Source organism: Medicago truncatula, chromosome 6 (assembly GCF_003473485.1).
Source record: "Medicago truncatula cultivar Jemalong A17 chromosome 6, MtrunA17r5.0-ANR, whole genome shotgun sequence".
In the NCBI taxonomy this organism is placed as follows: Eukaryota; Viridiplantae; Streptophyta; class Magnoliopsida; order Fabales; family Fabaceae; genus Medicago; species Medicago truncatula.
The window spans coordinates 38,674,689-38,690,974 of NC_053047.1; the positions used below are offsets into that span (position 1 = coordinate 38,674,689).

The 16,286-nt window shown below is 30.4% G+C and overlaps 1 protein-coding gene across 1 annotated transcript; it reads right to left on the minus strand.

Moving 5' to 3' along the window:
• Nucleotides 1-1,874: 1,874 nt before the first annotated feature.
• LOC11439935 (glycosyltransferase BC10) lies at nt 1,875-5,645 on the minus strand. The gene is made up of 2 exons (XM_003620385.4): nt 4,923-5,645; nt 1,875-2,847 (listed from the first exon to the last, which is right to left on the minus strand). Exons 1-2 carry the CDS (start codon nt 5,541-5,543, stop codon nt 2,206-2,208), a joined length of 1,263 nt encoding a protein of 420 aa, XP_003620433.2. The 5' UTR covers nt 5,544-5,645; the 3' UTR covers nt 1,875-2,205.
• Nucleotides 5,646-16,286: the final 10,641 nt, after the last annotated feature.

Sequence of the window (16,286 nt, forward strand, 5' to 3'; positions counted from 1 at the left end):
TTTGAGGAGATAGTCCTAACAATATTTGAGGGTTTGATTGAGATGAAGTCATAACATTGAGATCCATAAATATAAATTATTACTCATCGGATAAATTACCATCTTTCCAATATTACGGAGATGCTCTATTCCATGTCTTTCAACTTTCCTTGAATTCAGACTTCTGTTGCGACAAATTTGCATTTGAGTGTTCTTGTCACGTATGATATTAACGACTAGTTTGAGCGACTCATCACTGCCTCTTGGGACTTCTGATGAACGTTGTTTTGGTCTTCTATGGCCATGTTAACGTATAATTTTCCTAGGACGTCTAGACTCTTACATGCAGTATTCTCATTCTCTATGGTATTCATTCATGTTTGGGACTGAGAATTGTTCGGGTGGGCATAGAACATATTGAAACATATTTCGCTCCAATGCCCACACTTGACCCATACACTCTACCATTTTTGCTAGAGTGTACTTTATTTCTTGAAACTTAGAGAAAGTATGAAACCCTCATTTAATTCCATACCTATCTTCATCCATTGTAGAAATATGAAAATTGAAATCCTTTAAAACCCATATTTTTTGTTTTTATAGCATGAGACATACATGAATAATTTTCTATATTTGACAAGCTTCTTCATTCAAGTTAGTTTCGTTCTCACTATTTCTACACATGATTTTTGTGCAGTCCCCACATTTGAGGCAATCTAGGGAATCATGATCACATGATCAATGTCAAGATGTGTAGTCTAGTCTAACATTCTATACCTAAGTTAGCAAAACTAACTAAAACCGTGATATACTTCAGCACCAATATTTGGTGAATGTGATACCATGCGAGTTTTTTTTCCCAATTTGTCTCATATTCACTATATAATCACGTGATCTCTCTGAAGGAAATATACAATTCAGGAAATCGTGAGAATCTTGACTCATGAGCATGAGTTTGATGTGGAATATTTTAAATCTTTGGCATGCTCTAATAAAATTAACTAGATAAAAAGTGCATTTTTCAACTATTTTACAAATTTGTCACCATTTAATCTTCAGTTTTTAGTTTGTCTCTATCACTCTTTTTTCTCCTACTGTATCTTCAATAAGTTCGACATAATGGAGAAAGCCTTACTTCGCCTAAGATTGGAGAACAATATTATGGCCATAAGGAGCGTATTATATGGCATGTTGACAGTGTGCAAACACTTTTTTTTTTTTTTTATGCAAATAGAAAGTTTATATCCTATCATTGGAGGTATCATTAACTGCATCCATCTTACCACACTTATTTCCTACATGTTTTGACCTATTTCCTACTTCCCCACCACTTGGTTTTGAAATATTTTTCTCAACATGAACACTATTTTCTTTCAATGTCCTCATATCATCATCAAGGACTGATACCCAATAAAGCAAATTTGTGTTATCATCCATCAATTTTGATGTTCAACCAAATATGTTTGCACATCAAATATAGGGCATACACCATCTCTAAAACCACATACATAATGGTTAAAGGCTTGAACAAGGACATCATTTTCCATGTTTTCTTCTATTGGACCAATTTTTCAGTCAATTTATCACATTAAATAGATAAAATTAACATAATTATAGGTGAAAACTTAAACTATGAAACCTCAATATTGAATTACTTCATTTGCAGAAAAAAAAAGTCTCAAAATAACTTAGTCATTTCACTTTTCAATACAATATTAATTATTTTTTTCCTTTATAACTCTAATTAATATTACTTTCACAACTTCCAATTCAATATATTCCACTTTACATTTATGATAGTGGAGAATGCACCAATACTTAACAAGAGCACTTAAAACTATTTTTCTCTCTCCTTCATTTATACATTTGTCTTAATATGTGTGAAATAAAAAAAAATAGCCCAGCTAATTCGGGACGGAGGGAGTAATATATTCACCAAATTGAGAAGGAATATAAAAGTGAAATAAAAAAAATAGCCCAGCTAGATATTCACCAAATTGAGAAGGAATATAAAAGTGAGAAACAAAATACACAATTCCTGCAAAGAATAATATATTCAAACCATTAAAAAAAACTCTAACCAATAGGAAAAAGAAAGGGCCAAAATCTAAGTGCCCCTTGATTTATTTCATAAATCAATGACTATGATGGTTCAACTAGGGTGGAAAAAGTAGAACAAATGAGTATGATCAATGAAAAATCAAAGTACAAATGTACATTGTAAAATCAATTGAATTGCATCAACTTTGGAGCAAATCTAAGCAATCTATCCAAAGCATGAGGAGTGAATTTCCTTGCAAACAAATGACAAACATTGATTGTCTTTCCATTGTACTCACAAGTGCTTCCAAACCTTAACCTCTCCAAAAAATCAATAGTCAAATGTTGTCTAAAAAACTTAGATGGATGTGGTCCACCTTTTGACCAATCAACCCAAGTCAAAGTTCTATTAGAATTCCTCTTCCAAAACTTGATACTAACCATTGTTGGCATGTAGTGTTCATCACTATAGCATGGAGGGTCACAATAGTTTTTGAACATAGAAAAATATAACTTGTCGGAAACTATATGAAGTGCAAGGGAACGATCAATTTGAAACCATTGTGACCCTTTTCTCCATTGTGAAAGTTTAATCAATGGACTCATTTTATAGTTGTATCTACCACGTCCAACGGCACCTTCTAGGTCATAGGCTTCCACAAAGGTTTTCTCTGAGTTCATTAGGTAAGTGTAGATTGTAGAGAAATTGAACAATGGTATGCATGATTCTGAAAGTAGTACAAAACGTTGGTTTGAGAAATCAAGCAATGCATTTGCTAGTAAACGTCTTTCTGCTTCTATCATGCTATTCTCACCCCACTTTACTTCCTGCATAACAAAAGAAAATCATAAATTTTGGCTTTTGTTTGAAAATTCTTATTACTTTGTCTTTGAAACATGGAAGAAGAAAAAAATGATTCTATAAAACAGAAAAATTAAAATGATTCTATAAACAGAAAAATAAAGTATGTGAGTTTAACTCAGTTGGTAGGAAGATTGAATAATATGTGTGAACTACAAACAAAAGGCTACTTGATAAAAAAAAATAAAAAAAACAAAAAAATTAATACGTTTTACATATTAGAGGAAATATTTCAGTATGAAATAAATATCATAGGGAATAAAATCAAAATATAAAAATCAAAACAAAAACCGGTTAGAGTTTTTTATAGGACTAAAACAAAAACAAAGAATAGGACAAAAGATTAAAAATATTAATTTTGTCCTCTTATTTGTCTTTCTAGAATAAAAGTTTCTAAAATGAGTAAGTGGGCCACCAATAGAATGGGTTCATGTCCAACAATGTGTGTACCAAAAGATAAAACATGATTAATAAGTTTTTGATGTCGAAGGAACATTTCTTTAATTCACATTATTGTACAATATGCTAAACTATTGAATTTTTTTAGCTAATTTAGATTTTTGTATTTGGGTCCTTATAAAAAAAAAAAAAAAACAAATTAACATATACCCTCTATAGTGCATAAATTAAATAATGTGTATGATGCATGCACTTTTTTTTTCTAGTTAATACATACGTTGCTATCTAAAAGTAAATGATTTATCAAAAAGATACATTTTATTTTGTCTTTGGAATCTTTTTTACAGATGCAAGAGACAAAGTACATGAAGAAAAGAATTGTGAAAAAATTGATGGGTGTAGAAAAGTGGGTTTAAAAATGAGGAATGGAATTTTCTTGGACCTGCAAAAAGAGTGGAATCAAAGAAAAGTATGCATAACCGTTTTGCTTTAACTATTGTGGAAGCAACCATAAATAATATTAAAAAAATTTATCATCTTTGTATGTTGAGTGTTGACCATGAAGTTTAACCAAAAAAAAAAAAAATTCCCAAAAAATATACTAGACCAATGAAGCTAGACCTTAAAATTCATAATGTAATGTGCAACTCCTATAGTTAACGTTCAACTTCATTTATTTATTTTAAAAAAATTGATGGCACATTGTGGTAGGAACTATTTGAAGCAAAAAATGTTGAATATGCTTAGATTCCTAAGATTATATAATAAAATTAGAGAAATTTTGCAATTGAAGTAAAATTTGAAAACTTGTTATTATTGGATTCAAGACACATGATTATACAATAGTGGCATTGCCAAAAACACAAGAATCCTTTGTAATACATGAAATATGGCGTATATTAAGGAACTTTTTAATTACTATGCATGTAATTGTTTACTTTGGGAGCCTAAAAATACACATAATGTGAGGAAATCAAAGAATTTTTTTCATGCCATATATACATATAATGTGAGGAAATGAATCTTCTGGCTTCATTTTTGGTTATTTCTAAAACACAAACAGGTCACTAATCATGGAAAACACGTCAATTCAGATACCCTTATAATCAAATGAAAAGGAAAAACGTAAAATATATAGAAAATAATTATGGTTTAGTTTTAAATTAACAGCTGTTTTTCACGTAAAAAAAAATTAGTAGCTGTTTAACAAAACCACTAATAAGTACATTATTGAGCTACCAAAGGAGTTACCATTTTATTAATTTTTTAATTAATGCATTTTAAAGTTTTTAAATAGTAAATATCCTAATTTGACATTGAAAAAACAAAACATATTGGTGGTTCTTTGTACCAAAAAATAAACAGAAAAAGTGAAGAAGTTTTCTAGAAAAGGAAAAGAAAAAAAAAGAAGTAAAGAAGTGGTTTTGCCAACAGGATTGAATCTAAAAGAAAAGGTTAGACGTAAATTATGGCTTAAATCCGGATCGAAAAAGAGTATCTATTTACCTCTAGTGGACATAATCTATAAAAAAAAAAAAAAAGTAGAGAAGTTGTTCCGAAAATGACTCATTCGACCAACATTTGAGAATCACGCTATCTTTTCTTAAATTTTAGAAGAAAAGAGAGAATTTTGAAAACGTACCTTGCTTGGGATTCTTCGGCCATGAAAGACTGAGCTTTGATCATAAACCGTTTCATTGAAAGAAGGATTTGGATGAATGTAGATAGAATACAACCCTTCATTTCCTTTGAAGAATTTCTCCCACAAAGGAGCCAATAAAACATGTCCTTTGGTCAAAAACATAAATGCAACCTTTGGTATTTGTTTGAATGGAGGTTTATGAATCATAGGAATCATCGAAGCTCTCCAAAATAATTCCTCTTCATTCATATCATGCATAGCCATTGGAATCTTCAAAAATTCCTCCAACCCATTTGAAGTAATCACCAAACTCTTCTCATTGATAGAAATATTTGTTTGGTTATGATCATTTGATGGATTTGAGAGGTTTGATGAGATAGGAGGTGAATGAGAAAAATGGGAAGATGGATTGAAGCTAAAAGGTGGATCTTGAAATTGTTGGAATTGAAAATTGAATGAAACATTTTTGAGACAAAAAGTGAGAGTGATACCAATGAGTAAACCAAGACCAAATACAAGAATATGACCAAAGAAATTGATGAAATAAAGTTGAGCATTGAAAAACTTAAGATATGGTAAGGCTATAGTACCTTGTTGATGCTTATTATTCTTCATGGTCATGACACACAAAAATGTAAGAGAATTTGTCTTGCAAGGATAAAATAATAGAAATTTGTGTTGAGATTTTTGTGTGTATTAGTAATAGTGAAAATATTGAGTATTTATACACTATATGTATGTGTGAAATAGAGAAAGGTAGAGAGCAAAGGTGAAGCTCGATTCTTTCCTTAAAATGATACTTGAATTGATATCAAAACAATACCAAAAGTTTTGTGTGTACTCCACTTTATTATTAAATGAGTTGGGAAAGAAAATTAAAAGTTGTATAATTGTACGTTATGAACTGTATTAATGGGATATAAAAGCTACAAAAAAGGGGAATGTTTTATTTTTTTATGAATAGTAAAAGGAATTTTTTATGAATGGTAAAAGGAATATGCGTTAAGTTAGCCCGTTGATTAATTAAATATATAAAACATTTTATTTTATGCTTTTAGATGCTTCTTTTTTTTGTTTAAAAAAATGGTTTTTTTTAGTCAAAAAGTTAAATAAATAAATTAACAAACCATAAGTTTTGACTGGGTTCCAGAAGAAAATGTCCTAATAAATCGAATTACTGTTAATATGGGCTGTTGTTGGTTTTATGTTTTCATTTTTGGGTTACAGTTGGTTTTATGTTTTCAAATTTCTTAAATTAAATCTGATTTTAGTTTTCTTAATAAATATGGTTTTAGAAATCACAATATGGAATAGCTGATGGAGAAAATAACAAATTACGCTCTGATTTGTTGCCCAAAATCAAAATGTATTGTTATTTTTAAAGGTTTAAAAAAAATATTGAGTGTTTTCGTTTTTTGAAGGAAACAATGAGTGCTAGTCTTTTTTTTTTGTGTTAGTCTTGGTCCTCGAAATAAAATATTTATGATAAGTGTCCTCTCATAAGTTTAATTTAATTCGCAGAGACATTACATAATATACGTAGAAGTTAGAGTTTGAATCGTAGATACCTCACTTTTTTACGTTAATTTTTTTTTTTCTTTTAACCATTAGACTACTAGACAAAAAAAATTAAAGTATCTAAAACAGTTTTTTAATATATAGATAGAAATATAACAAAATTTAAAACAGATTTATTCTAATATAAAATTATCTTAATATAATTTTTTTTTTATTCCCTTCAGAAAAAAAAATCTGATTCCATCTTAACTTAATATTATTTTACTATTATATAACGATAAAAAATATTTATAATCAATCTTATATCTAAATATTCCTAAAAAACGTTAAATATCCTTTTCTGACAAGAAAACGTTGAATATCTTAAACAATTTTTTCCCCAAATATTAAATTATCCTAGTATATATTTTTTCCTTATTTCATCATAACTTGGAGTATATTATAATAGCAAATTATTTTTTAAATTTTATTTATTATAGTGCCACTAGTGACCATTTTACAATGTTTTTATGTGGAACTTGAACTTTGTCCTTTAAAACTAGATTATTACTTTTCCCACCTGCTGCCTTCTCGCGCGCCCTGCAAAATTTACTAAAATAACCCTGGTTCGGATTACATAATCCGGACCAGATTGTTAGTGATTTCCGAAAACAGAAATCCGGACCAGATGTTATGTGTTTTTCTGTGTCTTTCTTTGATGTCAAGAGTCCCTGTTGACCGTTATATGAACCCCACACAAGCTGCAATGCATTGCAATTGCAGGGTTCCTATGAACGGTCAACAATGACCATGACACCATCGATACCCCTAAAAAACTAAAAAACATTTGAAGAAAATGGAAGAAAAGAGGTGAAGTGAAAAATGAAAGTATTTGTTGAAGATGGAAGCCTATTTATAGCCTAAAACAAGTCATAGGTCATTAATACAGTTAATGAAAACGTGTAAGTGGTTGTAATCGTCCAAACCCACATTAATGGCTCTGAATCTTTCGGGATTTTACATTCCGGAATGTCGTTAGCACTAGAGGAAGTGCCAACTTTTCCCTCGTTCACCACCATTATCACATTAATCCGGAAAATATATTCCGGAAAACAGATGTGGATTCCAGATTTTATATTCCGGAATGCATCAGTCATGACCGGTGGTCTGCACCACACGTTTTTGTCTGTGGTCAAGTCTAAAAAATGTGGTAAAATGCATTTTTTACTGCATTTATGGCCTCCCAACCGTTTTTGACCCACCCTCCCTATAAATAGCCTTCCAAACCCCCACCATTTCTCACATCATCCTCTCCCACCCTCTCCTCCTCTTCTTCCTTCTACAACCATGGTTTTCCATCGTTGGCCTTTCATAGATAAGGGTCTCGTTGAAAACTTTCAGGGTTTGTATGTGGGTCAGTGTCATTCTTAGCTTGGCCTGTCTGGGCGTAAGTTTGAGCACCCCCCACCTCCCTCAGGAGCATTGTTTTCTTCTTCCCTCCTCCTCCGATTTTCCTCCAATAGGCAAACTACTGGTATGTCCTATCACATACCGGTGGTTAGGCTCTTAGGAGATTAGAAATAGATTTAGGATCTTATATAATAAACTTAAAAAGCTTGAAAATTATTGTAATGTATTGTTCATATATTAATAAAATGAGTTGTTTTTATGTTTGTGTCTTTTTAATTCTGTCTTTTACCTTATTCACATTTTATATTACGAATTGCAAAACTTAAAATTGTAAAAGTTCTGGAAAAACACTATTCCGGATTTGTCAAATCTGGCAAAATTCTAACAATGTAATCCGGAAAATGAAATCCGGACCAAGGGTAAAATTGAAAGAAAAAAAATAGGGCACGCGAGGAAAGACATAGGATGAAAAAAGTAATAATCTTAAAACTATATCATGGTCGACCCAACAGTTAATGAGGCCTAAAACAAACTCCAAAGTCACTTTTTATTTTACGAAATTTTTTAGATGCAAATTTTTTTATTAAATTATCATAATCAATTCTATTTAACATTTATTTTTCAATCAACAATAAAGAAAATTCATTTAATCATTATTGAGACATTGTAAATTGAAACTGAGAAAACCAAAAAGTTAAAAAAAAAAAAAAAAAAATTGAAGTCCAAAGAAATTTTTATTTCAAGACATGTTACTTTTCATGATCATATACCCTACATCAACTTTAATGTTCCTCATTGGGAGTACTTTTCCTCAAATTCATCACCTGATATACCTTCTCATGTGTTTGGCAACTTACCCGTTAGCCATTCTCCTATATTTTTTGACGACTCTCCCTCCCACATTGTACCTCCTACTATTCCTCCTCATGAGTTACTTTCCATCATTAGATCTTCTAGAATAAGGCATCCACCATCACACCTCAAAGATTTTGTATGTCATGTCTCAAATCAATCATCATCTCATACTAATTCTACTGATTTTACTAGCTATCATGTTACTGATTCTCTTTCATATAATAAATTGTCTAATCAACATCTCCATTTTGTTTTTTCCCTTCAAACACACATTGAGCCTAAATCATATGATGAGCCTAGTAAATTTGATTGATGGAATAAGGTCATGGAGACTGAACTTACTGCTCTTGAACAAACTCGAACTTGGAAAGTTGTTGATCTACCCTTTAATATCAAACCTATTGGTTGCAGAAGGGTATATAAGATTAGACATCATGCAGATTGATCCATAGAAAGGTTTAAAGCCCGCTTAGTTGCAAAGGGTTAAAATCATATATAAGGTTTAGATTACTTTGACACATACTCACCTGTTGCTAAGTTTACTACAATGAGACTTGTTATTGCTTTAACATCAATTCATCATTGGTTCATACACCAACTTGCTGTTAACAATGCTTTTTTTGCATGGTGAGTTACAAGAAGATGTTTACATGCAGTTACCACTTGGTATCACTACATCTAAACCCAATCAAGTTTGATAATTGGTTAAATCCCTCTATGGATTGAAGCGAGCCTCCAGAAAATGGTATGAAAGGCTCACCTCTTTGTTATTGGCTCAAGGATACAAGCATGCTAACTCATATCATTCACTATTTACCAAATCTTCAGCTACTACATTCACCATCATTTTGGTCTATGTAGATGATATTATTTTAGCAGGAAATTCATTCTGAGTTTAACAACATCAAATCCGTCCTGCGTGCTTCTTTCAAAATTAAAGATTTAGGACAACTCAAGTACTTTCTGGGTTTGCAAGTTGCTCACTCCAAACAAGGTATCTCACTTTGTCAGAGAAAATATTGTCTAGATCTTCTTGCTGATTCAGGTCTCACTCACTCTAAACCTATTTCCACTCCTTCTGACCCTTCTGTTAAACTTCATCGTGATTCCAGTCCACCATACACAGATATATCTGCTTACAGAAGGCTTGTTGGTAGGTTGTTGTATCTTAACACAACAAGACCTGATATTACTTTTGTTACTCAGCAATTGAGCCAGTTCCTCGCTAAGCGTACACAAGTTCATCATTCTGCTGCTATGAGAGTACTCAAATATCTTAAAACATCTTTAGGCAAAGGTTTATTCTTTCCTAGAGATTCAGCTCTTCAGATTTTGGGGTTCTCTGATGCTGACTGGGCTGGCTGCTTAGATTCAAGAAGATCCATCTCTGGCCAGTGCTTCTTCCTTGGCAAATCATTGATTTCATGGCGCACTAAGAAGCAATTGATTGTTTCTAGGTCCTCTTCAAAAGAGGAATATAGGGCACTTGCAGCTGCTACATGCGAACTTCAGTGGCTGCTTTATTTGCTTCAGGATTTGCAGCTTCAAACCTCTAAATTGCATGTGTTATACTGTGACAATCAAAGTGCTTTGCACATTGCTGCAAACCCAATTTTTCATGAACGCACAAAACATCTAGAGATTGATTGTCACCTTGTACAGGACAAACTTCAAGCATGAAACTCCTTCCGGTCACTTCTCAGGCACAAATAGCATTTTTTTTTTTACTAAAGGTGTTCTTCCTCATCCAATTTACTATTCAAGTTGAATATGGTAGAAATTTACCATCCTTCAACTTGTGGGGGGCTAACACATCATGAAGGAAAACAAGAGAATGAGGAGTAGTTACAACAGTAACTTGCGTAGCAAGTTACCTAACTTTAGTTTGTTTACAGTTAGTTAGAAGAGTTCCAATACTCTATGCTTCAGCTCATTGTAATATAGTATACCTCTTAGCTTCTATATAAATTGTACTCCTTCATTATTTCATCAATTAATGAGAATGTTATTCATCTATTTCTTCTCTCATAATAGAGCCAAAACAAAGAATGGAGTCATAATGATCTAAAATAAAACGTTAGTGATTCAAGTAGTTTTCTATGTCTTCTCTCCTCTTCACCAAGTTTCTTGAGATGCAGTTTGGACAAAGAAAAAAAAAAGTCAATTTATGTAACATACAATACAAAATTGGAAACTCCCAACATCTTCACAAAAGCATCAAGACCAACACACACAAATCAAGCAGAAAAATAATATTATCAGGCTTCAGAAATAATTCTTATCTTTATTTCGAATTTCCGACCACTAGAAGGCCAATTTTTTTTTTTTTTTGAGCAAAGAAGGCCAATTTTAAATGGACAGAAATAATTTATTTTTCTTACCTTATAAAAGTGTAAGTTTTTGAAAAGAGTTCACTTAAAAATACTCTCACCATATGATAAAAAAAAAGTGCATGTTCCTGGGCATGCAGCAGCGTTAAAATCTATAGGAAGAGCTTATCAATCATTTGGGTTCCACAATGATCGAAAAATTAGTCTATGTAGTTGCGCATGGAGGATACCCGTCTTACACACAAAAAAAAACATTTTTTTCGTGAACCAGATTGTATTGCCCCCGATTTTCAACCAAAAAATTACATAAAATTATTCATTTTCTTTAAAAATGTGAGGGTATTTTTTTTAAAATAACTATTAGAAAGAAACTAAGAGAAAGATAACCTATCAAAATTAATAGAAGATTACTCCTTAAAATTGATTCTTTCCTAACAAAGACAATAATAGCGTTCAAAAATATTTTTGAAATTACTCCCTCCGTTTCAAAATAAGTGTTGTTTTAGCCAATTGCACACAGATTAAGGAAAGAAATGAAATAACCATTAGACGTAACACTTTTACCAAACTGCCCTTGTTTTATATGAAAAAGACAAACTTAAAGTTGCATTGAAAATTGTGTGAGAAAAAAGTTGGAGTATTTATTGAGGGTAAAGTTGGAAGAAAAAAAATTAAAGTTGTATTGGAAATGTAAAGTGACATTCATTTTGAAACAATTTTTTTTTGCTAAAGCGACACTTATTTTGAAACGGATGGAGTACAATTTAATAATACACAATTTTTGTCCCCTTATACGCTTCTATTACACAACAACTTCATATTTCATTTCTTGGTACCTACAAACATATATCAATGTAAGCTAAATTTCCTTATCCAAATTGGTTCATACTTAAAACACGAGAAATAATGTCATAAAATAGATAATATCAAAACTTCTCGATCAAAAAGAAATAAGATACACCAAAGTCACATACTATAAGAAAGTTTACACCCATTTCCTTTCAATAAAATAGTTTAATCAAGGTAAACTATGGTTTTGGTCCCTACAAATATGCCTCATTTTGGTTTTGGTCCCTGACTTCATTTTTGTGATGATTTGCACACGTGGCACATGATAAGGCACATGATGACTGAACCCATTTATTAAAAAAATAGTCATTGCAAAATCTTTTGATTTTTAAAATGGTCACTGCAAAAATAATTACAGGGACTAAAATCAAAACGAGACATATTTGCAGGGACCAAAACTTTATTTTAGCTTTTAATCAATTATCATATCACAAATATATAATGGACTCAAATGATATCATGTGCAAGATGCATTCTCCTAAAGGCTACATGATCCGGATATAATCAGCCCGCCACTAAGGCACCACGAAAAGATATTAATTTAACCCGCCACTAAGATATCATACAAAAATGCCTATGTCATGTCATGATTATGAAAATAAATGCAATCCCCGCCACTTATGCAACCGCATATATATTAGTTTCTATGTGGTTGCCCAAGTCGTGGGGATTGCATTTATTTTCATAATCATGACAGAACATATGCATTTCTGTGTGGTGCCTTAGTGGGTGGTTAAATTAATATCTCTTCGTGGTGCCTTAGTGGCGAGCTGATTATATCAGGATCATATAGACTTTAGGAGCACATGATATCATTTGAGCCCATATTATATATTTGTGATATGATAATTCATTAAACTATTTTATTGCAAGGAAAATGGGTGTGAACTTTCTTAAAGTATGTGACTTTGGTGTATCTTTTTTATTTCTTTTTTATTGAGAAGTTTTGATACTATCTATTTTATGATTATTATTTTTTTTGACAAAATCTATTTTATTATATTGTTTTTCGTGCTTTGAGTATAAACCAATTTGAATAAGAAAATCGACTATTACATTAACATAATGTTGTTGGTACCAATGAATGAAATATGAAGTTGTTGTATGATAGAAGCGTACCCGGGGACAAAAATTGGGTTTTATTAAATTGTAATTTTTAAAATATTTTTTAACTCTATTACTGTCTTTGTTAGGAAATGATCAATTTTAAGGAGTAATCTTACTATTAGTTTCCTTCTAATAGTTATTTTAAAAAAATAGCCTGATATATTTAAAGTAGGTGAAATATTGTAATCCATAAAATAAAATAAAAAAAAGTAGGTGAAATATTTCGTGGCATATTTTCTCACATTTAATTTAATTGATACACAATATTATTTTCAACACAAAAGAGTAGACTTCAAATTTAAACAAGAATAAGGTTCCAATACCCAATAAAATCCCAAACTAAGAATCAAATTACATATAGAAAAAGTACCTAAATGATGTTGAGTCTTGAAGGAAGGCTTAGACATGATTAAATTGATAGAGCTATAGACCTCTGCAAATTTCAAACACATAAAACCATTAGAAATTTCATTCACAACTTAAATCGATTTGAAAGACATGTCTACTGCTTTAACATAACAACCTCTACCATTAAATTATATCTTAATCAGTTTGCTTCAAGGCAAACATATACAATTTTCAGTACACACTACTTAAAAAAAAAAAAAAAAAAAAAAACACATCATAACCTCAAACAACAATTAATTTTAATTACATCTTCTTTTACCTACTTGGTCTTTGGCACGTCATATCCGCCACCGGTTACTCCACCACCACCTCCTAAGACTCCTCCACCACCACAACCGCATCATCAACCAAGCTCAAATTTACCGCCAAGCATTGCCTAGCTTCACCAACAACAACAAAAGCGCATCGGCCTTGTAACACCCCGGATTTTGATCAAGACATTACGCCTACTATTTTTATATTAGAAAAACAAGACTGCTATTTTTTTCATTGATAATAAATTCTTAACAAAAACTTATAGAAAAATTCTTAACATAATTTAATTTAAAATTATTAAACTAAATATCCTTCAATTCTTTTAAAATTACAATTCAATCAAAACCTCAAATTTGTCCTCGTACGCGCATCAAGTAAAAACACCAAAGCAAACATCATCTCTTCTTTGGCACTTAAAATGCTGGTGTAAGGGGTCAACTTTCATAAACCATAAACCATACAAAACAAAACTAAACAAGAAATTAAAAACCAAAAAATTATATAAATACACTACTCTTCTGCCAAAAATTTAGGTTAAATAAATCATTCAGGGCCAGCCTAAGGCATTGGCCCTGCGACGGCCTAAGGCCCATGCCTATAAGTGGCCCAAAAAAAAAATACATGGAGTATATATATCAATACATACTTTTTAAGGGGGTCTGTATAGCAGATGTACCAAAAGGGCACTAATGTCAGCGGTATCAAAGCTTCAGTCTAGAAGCCTTTAAACATTTTTTTTTATTATCAAAAGGTTTCACACCAATGTAAAAGAGGGGTTTGTATAGCAACACAAAACTTTAGCAAACTAAAACACAACATCACATAAATGAAAACTCTGCGGAATGGGAAAAACACATTAAGGGTGCCAAATCCTTCGTCTCATATCTTGGTGATGATGTGCCAATTAAATGCATCTAATATTGAAATTGCTCATTTTAATATTTATGATTCAAGAAATTTGGAGAATCTTGATAACAAATCAAAGGGTAATCTAGTTGACGTTCTACTATTAAAATGAATCTTAATTTTTTCAATGAAAAATATTTTAGGCATTTCTCATGCAAGTTATTCAAGAAAATTAAGCAATGATGAGATTAGTGATAAAAAAATGAATAATATACTAATTGTCGACTGTCATACCTATAATGCTTGTGTCATTCTTCGTTTATTAGAAGGAAAAAAAAATTATAATGTCTCATAGCATGCCTAAGACCCGTAAGATGATTGGACTGCCCTAAAACTATTTATCAAATTTCCTTCAAAATACAAAAATAATAACTAAAGAAATCATGAAGAAGACCAAAGAGTTTTACTTTAGTTGTTTTGTATAACCTTAAATCAAAAATCAATAGAAGGTATAACTACTCAAAATTAAAATCAATAATATTATCTCCTTCAAAAAAATCAATAATATTATCGTTATAGTTAACAGAAAACATTGCTCATTACACTAAAGTTTAACCGGTTTATATATTGAATTTCGATCTCCTTTTTCTTTATTTTTCCTTTCTTTTCAAATGCATATAAATTCCCCAAAACATGACTCATTCCTGATAAACCTTCATGAAATAAAAAAGCATGCTCTTAAAATTATATGATCCGGATATAATTGATTTGTCATGTTATAATTAATTTAAAATGAAAATAAAATAAATGCAATCCTAATAAATAAAAATGAAATATAAAATGCAATCCTAATAAAATGAAATATAATAAATTCCTAATGAACCTTCATGAAATAAAAATGAATCTTAAAATTACATTCACCATAATGAATAATAAATTGGGTTAATTGAATTTTTGGTCCTTAAAATATTTGCAGTTTTGTTTTTAGTCCCTAAAAAAATAAATCACATTTTTTAGTCCCTACAAAATTTTTTGTTTGTGTTTTTAGTCCCTGTTAAATTAAAATTTGTTTAATTATGCTTAAACTTCTAAATTTTTGAAATATTTTTTACATTAATGTTCATAACATCGCAAGACACTCTTTTATAATTTTTTTTAGTTTTTAACATGTAATGAATTAAATATGAATTTTTTTAAAAGCCAAATTTTCAAGATTATATTAATGAAAATTTGGACTTAATAATAAAATTTGAAGTTACTTTTTTGTGGATGAACTTTGTATAATATTATAATTGTAAGTATGTGAAAAATATGTTACAAATTTAAAAGTTTAAGCACAATTAAGCAAATTTTAATTTTTCAAGGACTAAAAGTATGTGTTGGTCCCTGTTAAATTGAAATTTGTTTAATTATACTTAAACTTTTATATTTTTAAATGATTTTTAACAGAAAAGTTAAGAACATTATAATAATCTCTTTTATAAAAAATTAGAATTTTTTAATATGTAATGAATTAAATATAATTTTTTTAAAACGCTAAAAATTCAAGATAAAACTAACGAAAATTTGGACCTAAAAATTCAAGTATGTAAAAAATCATTAAAAAATTTAAAATTTTAAGCATAATTAAACAAATTTTAATTTAACAGAACTAAAAACACTAACAGAAAATTTTGTAAGCACTAAAAAGTGTGATTTATTTTTATAGGGACTAAAAACAAAACAACTGCAGATATTTATAAGGATTAAAAAGTTAATTAACCCTAATACATTTAGGGAAATGCTAACCGGTGCTCCCGAGGCACTG